Consider the following 12,393-nt stretch of genomic DNA (forward strand, 5'->3'; position numbering starts at 1 on the left):
AGGGTTAAGTAACTGAATATAGTAAGTGCTGGACTTCAGATCACCCTGATTTTCAATCCCTGACCAAAATAATTAGAACACAGCTGCTCAGCTTCTCCCATAAGAAAAATTCTCCAATCCAAATTAAAATATATATCTAATATGAATCTTTCTGTACAATAATAATCTTCCATGAAATGGCAGCAAGATGCCTTTACCAGAACCTGAACAGAACATAAGAATCATTGATAGCCATGCTTAGGACGAATGACATTCTTCTCTGCCATTAACTTTCAACATGAAGGACCCAAGAGAGAAGTCATCACACAGCATTTTAAAGGATCTACAATATATAGTCCCTAAACTGGCTTACAATTTCTCTCAACGTTTATAAAACTCAGATTTTTATCTGAACACTTAAATGAATGAGAATTAATTAATTTTGATGATTTGATATACTACGGAGACTATCTATGGGTGATACCCAAATCTTAATTTATTCTTTCTGTAACATTTGACAAATGCACAAAAATCCACCATTAGCTTAATTCTTGGGAAAAAAGTTGTTTTTAGTAAAAGTTTTCAAATGAAGGGAAATTTTAAGCCACAACTCAAACAAGCAAGCTATGAAAATCCAGTTAATGTAATGATTGTGGAGAAAGCCCTGAGGAACACTGGTAATGGAACGCAGAAACTGGCCCTCTCACGTAACACTGGAGAGACTCCAAATTGGTATCACCTATTTGGCAGCATCTATCAGCATTCAAGGTGTACCCATCTGATGACCCAGCAAGCCCACTTTTAAGAATCTACCCTCCAAAAATAACAGCAGGAGAAGATAATACATGTGCAAGAATTATTACAGAATTACTAGTATTTATAAAATTTGGAAAATTAATGTTCATCAATAAGGGAATGGTTACTCAAATTATAGAATATTCACACAATGAAATACCACATAGGTACCAAAAAAATGTAGATGTTTATACTGGACCTGGAAAGATACCCAAGAGACTGTTAAGTAAAAACGCAAGTTGTAGACTAACATAGACAGCATCCATTCTTGTTTTAATGTTTATATGATTACAATATATGAGCACAGCATAAGGAAGGATCTGCACAAAACTGGTAACCAGTTAACTATTAACCTCTGGGACTGGGAATGAAGGAAAGAAAGGCAGGTAGCAAAGAAATGTCACTGCCTTCTTTCCAAAAAAATTTAAGTGGTGCGACTATGGGTCATTTTTACTTTCTTATTTGTATTAAAAAAAAACAAGAACAACAATAAAAGCTTTTGCATCTCAAGGGAAAAAATGAGAGAAGAAAAATCATCTTTCACTTTCTAAGCACAATGGTAGAGTTGAAAACAAATTCTAATAAAAGAAAAATGCAGAAACTATATAGCACATAAAAATCTCGTTATCAAGAGGCTAATCTAATTAGGCAAAGAAAAATGTACAGCACTCATATACCAAATCTTAGGAACACTACGTTCCTGGGATCGTGCCAAAGATAAGCGATCTTTTCATTGGGGATTCTGCCCTCTAGTGTACACTGGAAGAAGCGAAAGCACATGAAGCAGTTAAATCAACAATTAGTGAAATTTAATGATTTTATTAGTGAAATGAAGTGAAATATTTTCACTTCATTCTTAGAGCATTACAATTTTCTCCTTAAATGAAGGCCTCCACATCTTTGTTTCTAAATCAATTTCCTATTATCATACTGAGTAAACTTTGTGAACATAATAACTTCTGCTACCTATTCTTTCCTACACTTCCAAAGGACTTTACTGACTCGTATTTCACAGCAAGAAAAATATGGCACAACCGAGGGTATAGGAAAACAGCAAAATAAGTATTAAAAGTTTATAACATATATAGTTACCTGGCTCATTTTTAAATTCACAGATTTTTAAAACTTGTTGGCACTATAACTCAAGGCTAAGTAAGGGCCAATAATAAAGTTGCAATAAAATTCCACATAATAAAGTTCATCTCCTCAGAGGATTTTCTAACACTAGAATTTGTTCAACTCTGGGCAACCTTGAAAACCACTAGGGACACTTCCTAGGTTCATAGTATGTGCTGTAAGTAGTCAATCCAAACTGACAGAGGTTACCCCATTCTGGTGACCACAAATGAAAAAAGTTCTTGCTTTGAAAGTTTTTCTATGTTTGTGATCTCATTTAGAGGCTCACATTGGCAAGCACCTTATTGCTTGATCCAAACGTCAAATATTCTCCCCCCCGCCCCCAAAACAAGAGTATTACTAGTCTTTTCATTCATAATTCTTCTAGTTACTAGCTTGGCCTGGAACAATCTCTTTGAATGAAGAATGTGAATGAGACCACCTTTAATAAATTCAAAATATTCCAACTATTCATGGGGAAATCTTTAAAGAATTTTTAATTTCACTTTCAAATACATTTATTCTGCTCCTCCAACATCTATAGGTATTTAAAAAACAAGTTAAGGGGGCTTGCCCCGTGGCCAAGTGGTTAAGTTCGCGTGCTCTGCTGCAGGCGGCCCAGTGTTTCGTTGGTTCAAATCCTGGGCGCGGACATGGCACCGCTCATCGAACCACATGCCACAACTAGAAGGACCCACAACTAAGAATACACAACTATGTACTGGGGGGCTTTGGGGAGAAAAAGGAAAAAAATAAAATCTTTAAAATAAAAAACAAGTTAAGAATAATTTAAAACCAAATGAAGCAGGCTGTTATCATCCATTGAAGAACATGAAGGTGAAAGTCCGGTACAGGGTTTTCTTGCCCCAGTACAAAGCACATCATTCCGGAGCTGATAAGTAAGATAACGGCAGTACCATCCAGGCTGCCACAAGCAATCATTTCTATTGTCATACTAGCTCCTTGAAACATCCTCTTAACAGTTATTTCTAGCTGTTCTTATCCCGGAGGAAATGGCTACCAGAAGAAACGCACTTAACACAAGCTGGGCAAGGCTATCACCTACACGGCTTCCCTGGCAACACCCTCAGAGAAGCTACCTGCAACGTCGGAGTCAGGTCTCAGCAGGAGTCCAACAGCCATCATTCCCCAGCTCACTGATCACATCTCAACCACAGCTTCACTGTTGACTGTTGACAAATTATCAATGTACAAACACACCTGGAACTCATTTTTTAAATTGCATGAGCTCCTTCCATTTCATGAAATAGGAATGAGACTGAAACTAAGGAAACCTGGATTTGCCATGGTTAATGCCATGGTAAAAGGCTTACAAAGGAAAAGAGAGGAAACAGTCATCTTACTTCCTTCAAAAATAATAATTTTCAAAAAGTCCTTCATCAGTTATAAAGCTTAAGAGAGAGACTTCAACAAAAAAGGCCAATTAGGAGTTAAGAAAGAATGGTTGTATGGCACAGTGGCTGAGAGCGCAAGCTTTGGTCTCAAATAGACATGAACTAGAATCCTGGTTCTACCATCCATCACCTACGTAATCTCAACAAGTTAACAGCACCTCACTGAGCCTCAGTTTCCTGATCTGTGAAATGGGCACAAAGTGAGCACCTACCTCTTGAAGTGTTTATGTGGATTAAATGAAATAATACACATAGAACACTTAGCACTGTGCCTTAAACTTGATAAGCTGTAAATAAATAGGAGCTATTTATTCTTTTAAAAAGGGTAAAGAAATGTTTAACCTGCAATCTGAGAAGAGAGTATGTCTGATATTTAATCTAGAGAACAAAGTGGTTCCAAAAGGAAACTGACCTGGTCATTAGGGGGAAACACGTTATCTCAGTGTGAGAAAACAACTGACTTAGAGGAACCAAGCAGGCAGCATAAATGAGTGAAGCAGCTGAGTAGGGACCAGGAAAGGGCAAACCCCATCTACTTTGCTCCAGTTTATTGTTGCCATAAAAAAAAAAGGGAAGACAGTAGCACAACTTCTCATTTCTGAAGAAAAGCCAGTAATCCAGATTTTTATGTCAACTCTCCTGATTTTTACATACTGGCAAAACAAAAACATCTAAGAACAGATCAGCCCACAAATTATCAGTTTGTGAATGCCTGCCCTGGAGTGGAGTCTCAAACCAGAAACCAAAGGGTAAGCTCAGTGGTTATGAGGGACTCCAGTTCCCTAAAACTGTGTCTCTCAAAGGGGACACTGCTGGCTTCTTGGAAAAGAAAATTCTTCTCTGTACAAATTGTCCTATGTAATGCAGGATATTTAGTATCCCTGAGCCCCACCCACTAAGTACCAGAGGTCTCTTCAAGTCATGTGACAACCAAAGTATCTCACCACATACTTCTGAACACCTCCTATTGGCAGCACCACATCCGCTAAGAATAACAAAGTTAAATTCAAAAGTTACTGGGAAGGTCAAGAACATCTATTTACAAACAGTAATACAATAAAGACAGGGCCAGCCCTGAGTCAACTAAACTAAAATCCCAAATTATCACCAAACAGGAAATCTCACTGAGTAGAAAGTTCAAAGCTGGTTGTAGGAACAAATCAAAAGGCTGAATTCCCTCTCCTTACTTCTAGAATTATGATGGAAGGATACTGCCTTATCTTTTTTCTAGTCATTGCTTTTACAGTGTTACTGGACATTATAGTTTTCCATCAATCTCTTCTTTCCTACAGCAGGAGCTTATATATATATCACTGTACATGCTTCAAAGAAATCATAGTGGAAGAAATCTAGGCACCCAAGTCACCCAACCCCTTGATAACACTTCCAAAGTTTTCTCTTATGGCTCATTCTCCTATTCAAGAGCATGTTCAAACTACCATATTCCACGCCCAGGTATATACCCAAGTGAAAACAAAAACACATGTCCATACAAAAACTTGTACATGAACGTTCATAGAAGCGTCATTCATAATAGCCAAAAGTGGAAACAATCCTACGTCCATCAACTAATGAATGGATAAACAAAATGTGGTATATTCATACAATGGAATATTATTCAGCTATAATGAATGAAGTACAGACACATGGATGAAACTTGAAAACATAATACTAAGTAAAAGAAGCCAGACACAAAAGTACAAATATTGTATGATTCCATTTACACGAAATGTCCAAATAGGCAAATCTAGACACAGAAGATAGATTAGTGGTTGCCTGGAGGTGGGGGAGAGAGGTGGGGATAGAGATGGAGAGCGATTGCATTTCTTTTTGGGGTGATAGAAATTATTGTGATTGCATAGTTTTACGAATGCACAAGTCTGTGAATATGGTAAGAAACTTTACACTGTATAATTTAAATTGTTGAATAAATAATAGCTCAATAAAGCTATTTTTTGAAAAGAGAAAAAAAGCATATCCAATTTTAAATTATTAAAAATTGACAAATACCATTTGTTCTCTTAAAGACTAGAGTCCAAAAACTATCACAGGCCATGTCTGCTGGAATATCTGTTTCCTTCTAATTATCTTGATTATTATAATAATTACCAATAAGCCCTTACTCGTGATATTTACTCTTTTGAAACAAGCTGATTTTCCTCTTCCTGGAATGGCCATTCTCTAGGCATTAAGTAACCTCACCAAGTCTATCTATTCAGCAGGCACACAGGTACACGCCAACTGATGAGTATTTCATGACAGCGTCAAACCAGGAGGTGAAGTCAGATCTCTGAGGTAGCTTGTCTTTTTTTTGTTGTACATATTTTGATGTACATATATTTGCTGTGAATAATTTGCGGGTCCTTTCTTCTTTGTTAGTAAAAATACTTGAAATATAATTAGATCTAGCTTTGAAATGCTCCCCTCTAAATTAAAGCAACTCCTTTAAAAGTAAAAGGGGAGCTGGCCCCATGGCCAAGCGGTTAAGTGCACATGCTCTGCTTCGGTGGCCCAGGGTTTCACTGGTTCAGATCCTGGGCGAGGACATGGCACCACTCATCAGGCCACGGTGAGACACTGTCCCACATGCCACAACTAAAAGGACCCACAACTAAAATATACAACTATGTACTGGAGGGCTTTGGGGAGAAAAAGGAAAAATAAAATCTTAAAATCAACGTAGGTTAGAGGTCTGACTGATCATCATAACAAGAGATTCTGATAAAAAATTAGAAACATTACCACCTAATATTGCAGCTATATCTGATTTTTGTTAGAGTGAAATGCTCAATACCCTCTATCAAAAGACTCAAGACTGAAAAATTTAAAAACTTAAAAGAGCCAACGAAGTTAACTCTTGCCTGAGGAGACTGGGAGCGATAAGATTAACTGCTCAGACAGGAAGACTCTGTTGCACAAATTCAAGGTTCCCAGGGACTGACTAGTCAAATGTGCCCAACACTGACAAATCACAAAAGCAGTCAGGCACTGCGGCCTTTCTGCATCTTTAGTCTGGGCCTTCTGTCGTCAGTATGGCACTGTGAGGAATTCTGTCTCTTCTCTCCTTGGGGCAAACACTGCTAAACTGACACCACCCATGATGTTGTTTGAGACTCAAGGCCCCCTCTTATTTTTTTTGCTAAATAGATCGAGAAGACAAGACAACTATGTGGGAAAGTGATGTTTTTCATGCTTATGCTTTATTGCTTTAGGTCATTCCCAATCTATCAAGAGGCAACTTAAACAGTAAGCACTTAATGAGACAAAGTAATGCCTGCAGCTAGGACTAGAAACTTTAATGAGACTAGCAGCCCGCTAGTAGCCCAGTGCTGGAATAAGGTAAGCAGCAAATGTGGGGTTGAAGGCTGACCAGCCAAATACCCACAAGCACTGCAGGAGCTGGATGCTGGCGGCCACGGCAGCGGTAGTGAGGATTGGGGGCCAGGAGGGGGAGAAGAGGATCAAGAGCTCAGAGTAACAGAACTACAGTAATTCAGACACACTAGGCTGAGCATCACGCTTTCTACTACCAAATGTAGACAGTGGAGAGGGCTTCTTGTCATCTCCGATTCCTGCCTCTAATTAAAATTCGGTGTTTGGTTTACTCCATTCCCAAAGCATAAACTTTGGCTTTTTATAGCCTAAGCAGTGTGCTATTTTAAACATGTGGAGGAAATGCATTTTCAGTTACAAACATTTGCTCCTGTGAATCTGTTCCTATTTGCTAGCAAAGGATGTGGGACAGGATGTTTCACTCTCCTGCTCTGGTTTTCCTGTATTGCTTAAATCTGTTTAGAGAAAAGAAAAATAAACAAATAAAGCGTTTCTGCTGGACAATTTCTATAAACTGAAGCAACTCCAAAAGTGAAAATTAAAAAAGTATGTGGAAAAAATATTTTAAAAATTTTCTTTTAATAAATTGGATTATTCCAATAGAGTCTTCCCCTGAAAAGACTTTCCATACCAGGCATGTGCAGCCTGCAGCAGATAGATACTAATGTTCGCACTGATAAAATGTGCCCACTTACACACCCTGGATCAGGTGAACTCCTCTTGACTCCATCTTTTCTCAAGCACGATCACAACTCTAGATGCTTTTTCAGATGCATTTCAGAAAAACAATCTTGCTAACCTTGAAGGTTATCTTCTGGATTTATTCAGAAATTCAAGGTACACTATCAGAATTACATGTCCCCATTTTCACATACAACTCTGAGGACTTTTTCACTCAAGCAGACATATCCTTGTAATCTATTATGTTCTGTATAGCTTTCAAAGAGATTGATTTTGACCAAATTTCACTTTACCTCTTTATAACGGAGTCACTAGTTCATTAATCTACTGAAAGATATTTTACTGGTTGGTCCCTCTAGATTCCCTCTACGTCGTTCTCCACACTGCTCTCTGCCTCAGATGCTGTCTTGTATGGACAAAGGACTCTTCTTGATCAAAGCTCAGTCAGGCTCCTTTGAGCCCTGTTCTCAACCAGGCCTCAATCATGACCCTCTGTCCTTGCTGGGCTCAGACAGCCCAGTTTTAGCAAGAATCCTGCGAAGTCTGTAAAGAGAATGCCCCACTCTTGATACCTGATCAAGTTCCTCATCTCTCACCTTTGATGTATGGTCCTTGGCCTGCCTTCAGCAAGAACTCTGTTATGTCGGTTTAGCAAGATCTCCCTACCCTTAGTAAGGTTCCATCCACTGCCTCCATCCCCCTCACTCTGCTGCCTGGTATAAATCCCCAGATGTCTCTGCTGTATTCAGAGTTGAGCCCGATCTTTCTCCCCTTTTGTGATAGTCTTAACACCTGTTGCAATAATCTTGAATAAGTCTTCCTTACCATTTTACCAAGTGTCAGAATAATTTTTTCTTTCACAAGCTCAGCGGGCCAATGAAGTCCCCTAACAAGAGATGGGAAGGAGGGACAAATGGGAGATCTGGATATTTATTCTTCTGGCTTCTCCCTGGATAGTCCACCGCTCAAGGGAAGGTCTCAGCACCTGTCAGGAGGCCCTCTCTGTCTTCACTGCAATAAACTGCTCCCCCTCTTGCCCCTTCAGGTCTAGGGGTAGTAATGGAGCCTCATTATTACTAGCCCAGGGGACAGCACACTATTCCCATCCCTGTGGTTTTCATCACTTTGTGAGTTATTAAATTCTCCTCAAAGTATCCAAATTTGATGATGCCATCTGTTTCCTGCTGGGTCTCCCTAATTCACATATCATCTCAGCAGATGTCTTATCCTAGAAAGAAAGGAAGGCATGGATAGAGAATGCAGTGAGATTTCCATGAGTGATTTAAGCTGACCTTGCTAAGCTACCACTTCTCCCCTCTCTAGTTACCTTCATAATTATAGAAACAGAGCATTTTCTGAAACACAGTTTCCAAGTATAATCTCTAAGCATCAATAGGGATTATTTTAAGAAACACTAAGGAGGCCAGAAGTAAAAATTGTGCTAGTTCAAACAAACTATGCTAGTAACCTAAGGTAGAAGAACCTTTGCCTCTATTTCTATCTGCTACTTAATCCGGAGGCAACTTTTAATAAACACAAGAGACACTGTTTAATAATACCAGATACAAGCCTGGTAACCCAAGTAAAAGCCTGCAAAAGGCTAATTCTATATGTAATTTAGAGCAGTATTTGTCAAAGTCAGGTTGTAATAGATTGTGAGATCAATTCAGTGGGTCCTAACTTTTTCTGAATGACACATACTCCACATAATTTTGTAAAACAGGAAATCAGAGTTCATTATATGTAGTAAAGAGAAATATTATTTCACCAAATTTTTATTTCACTTTTTTACATACCTTTATTTATGGATGTACTAGGGCATACTGTAAAATGTATTCCTTACTAAGGTGAGTGGCAATCAATAAAGTGCGAAAGCTACTGGTTTCAAGAGAATCCCTCTCATACAATATAATTATCTGAAGGCTAAAAACAGCTTCAGCCTCACATTTTTTTTAAATCTCAACCCTCACTAAAAGATAGAGCTTATTCTTCCACCCACTAAAAGCACATCAATAACAGAAATAAAAATTTTATGAAGCAGTATTTACTCTTACTATGTGATATACTATGATATTTGTCATTCTATTTCATTTTTTTTAAAATGACCATTGCAAACCACAGCTTGAAAAGTACTGGTCTAGAGTATTAACAGGGCCAGGTCTGGAGCACTCCGTTCACATTACCTGTCTCCTCCCATAGCTGCCTTCCTTGGTGTTTACATCATTTCCACTGTGGGAGCAAGCACTCAAATCCTTTTCCTTCTTAGGTTTCCGTGTAACTACTACATGACCTCTGCCACCCACTCACTCCAGTGGGAGAGAAATACTTGGAGTAAGAAACAGATAACGAGTATGAAGCAGATGTGGACACAGCCCCAGGCTCATGTCCTTGTGTTCACCACTATGGCACACCTGAGAGCAGCAGCTCACAGCCTGAAGTCTGAGGGCACATGGAAGCAGCTGAGCCGCTAACTGATGGAAGTTAAAGGATAAACATCCCAGCCTCCTCCCAGTCTTCACCATCTCCCTGAGTTGCCAGGGGGGCTGATTACCAGCCACCACCAGCAGTCACCTACTGGGGAACACACCTTGCACTGGCTTCCTTTTCACCCCTTTTCATCTCCCTACTGGGGCTTTCCGGAATCACCTCCCACATACACGACTTGCACTCACACTTGTGTCTCAGGGTCTGCTTCAGGGTAAACACAAGTAGTGAGCATACCAGTGTGCCATAGCATTGTCGGAGCCAGGGCAGCAAAGATGAGAAAAGCTTGTCCTAGAAAAGCTCATAATCCGATAGGAAAATCAATGATTTTTTTTTTTTAATGTAAAAAACAAAACAAAACTCTACCCTTCAGAGAAATGACATAGGCATGATTGGGGAGGGAAGGAAGAAGTGACAAACTGACAGAAGGGTCAGAGAAGCCCCTATAGGTGACTTGTTCTACCCCAAACATCTCAAGGACTCAGAGCTGCCCAGAGGAGTCAGCAGGTGATCAGTTCCACATATGAGGTGTGGTCCATGTTCACTTCCCTGCAGGCTAGCGCCCTGGCTCCTCATATTTACTGTGATGCTTTGCTGCTGCTGCTTCTTTTTTTTTTGGTGAGGAAGACGGGCCCTGAGCTAACATCTGTTGACAATCTTCCTCTTTTTGCTTGAGGAAGACTGTCGCTGAGCTAACATCTGTGCCAATCTTCCTCTATTTTGTATGTGGGATGTGGCCACAGCATGGCTTGGTGAGTGGTGTGTAGGTCTGCACCTGAGACCCAAACCCACGAACCCTGGGCTGCCAGAGCAGAGTGCACAAACTTAATCACTACACCACCGGGCCAGCCCCTGATGCTTTATTTCCTATATATAGGTTAAGAAGAAAGAAATTTTTATTTCCTCCAAAGAGAAAGAATTCTAGTCTTCAAGTAATATGGAAAATACAAAGGGAGAAAAACTATTAAGTTCCCGATAATGTATTAATAGAATTATTTATAAATCAGCTTTAACCTTTTATGTTTCTTTGAGGTCCCTGGGGGTTGGGAGTGAATACTCAACCCAAATCTTCATTACAAGTTTGTTTTTAATTATTTATTTTTTATTTTTATTTATTTATTAAAAAAAAAATTTTTTTTTTTTTGAGGAAGATTAGCCCTGAGCTAATGTCTGCCACCAATCTTCCTCTTTTTGCTGAGGAAGACTAGCCCTGAGCTAACATCTGTGCCCATCTTCCTCTACTTTATATATGGGATGCCTGCCACAGCCTGGCTCAACAAATAGTGTGTAGGTCCACACCCGAGATCTGAACCAGGAAACCCCAAGCCACCAAAGCAGAATGTGCGAACTTAACCACCATGCCACTGGGCCAGCCCCTCATTAGAAGTTTTGATGAATTGCTGATATTTTCATTCAAAAATTATTTTTTAAATGTAAAGCCTACTACATGGTCTGTAGTCAACAATGTAAATCAGGATGTTTTTCAGGCTGGAATCAAACAGGAAACTTATGGCTAATTTTCCTTTGCAGCTTCCATTTTGGCATGTAATTAAACAAAGACAGAGCAGCAGCAAACTTCCTTTTCTCAGGAAAAGAATCATGACAGCTACAGTTAAAGCAGGTCCTTATACTGAAAATAGCTTCTCCAGTGTGCCAGGTACACCTGGGCCTGAGACTAGAATACTCACCCTGACCCAGCAGGGAGTGATGGCAGAGCTGAAGGGACATTAGTCTGTGGTTTGTCTTTCTCATTTTGCTTGAAGAAGGATTTGGCTTCTTTAGATGTAGCATCCACTTCCTTAGTCACCCTGTGCCAAGGAAGGAGACATCAAGTTTACAAGAGGAATAAAAAGAGACAAACAAAATCTAAGAAAAAGGAATAAATGACAGAAGGAAAATCCCCACGGGACTTTCAATAAGTTCTGGCTACTGAGATTTATGGTTAAAGCTTACTACAACAGTTCTAGATAAAGACATTTTCCCTCACTAAATGAAACGACAATGTACGTAAATCTGACCTCTGTAAAATCTCCTCCATTACTTCTGTCAATATGAAACACACCCCGGTAGTCACTACCGAACCACAGCCCACATGAGTTACCGATGTGAAGGCTGAAGAAGGCTCTCCCCCTGTGCTGCACATGGAGATTCGGACTCACACTCAAAGGCCAGTAAAAGCTGGAATGAGGAGATGGAATATTTGGGAGAAGAACACTGGTATTATTTCAAGGAGAAAAGCAACAGTATAAACAAATGAAAAGACTCTGCAGAAGGCTCCTTTTCTAAACCTAAAACAATCCAAAGATGAAACAAAATCTCTTGAAATGGGCTAAATAGGTACTATTAATTTGGGAGTGGAAGAAAGCTAGATGATTGAGAATCCTTTCCAATTTCAGCTCTGGAAAAATTGCCCTCAATAAAACTGAGTCCTAAAGGATCATATAAAGATATTAATGGTGCCTGAAATTTCAGATAAAGAGATGAGAAATACCTAATACCTGCCTAAGCTTATCAAGTCAACAAAGACATCTCAGGAATTTTGTTTAAATTCCAATCTATCTGTGGGAGGGTCCAAGAGTACGGTCATTGT

The 12,393-nt window shown here is 39.4% G+C and overlaps 1 protein-coding gene across 3 annotated transcripts in view; it reads right to left on the reverse strand.

Moving 5' to 3' along the window:
- Window positions 1-12,393, reverse strand: part of CFDP1 (craniofacial development protein 1) — a 127,421-nt gene that overhangs the window by 87,135 nt on the left and 27,893 nt on the right. For all 3 annotated transcript variants that reach the window (XR_011437395.1, XM_070263122.1, XM_001498771.6), the window contains exon 5: window positions 11,492-11,611. Coding sequence is in view for 2 of the 3 variants with exons in the window: in XM_070263122.1 (XP_070119223.1) it covers window positions 11,492-11,611 (120 nt within the window). In the remaining variant the exon portion in view is untranslated. The remainder of the gene's footprint in view (window positions 1-11,491; window positions 11,612-12,393) is intronic.

The sequence above is a fragment of the Equus caballus genome, chromosome 3, assembly GCF_041296265.1.
Source record: "Equus caballus isolate H_3958 breed thoroughbred chromosome 3, TB-T2T, whole genome shotgun sequence".
NCBI classification, from domain to species: domain Eukaryota; kingdom Metazoa; phylum Chordata; class Mammalia; order Perissodactyla; family Equidae; genus Equus; species Equus caballus.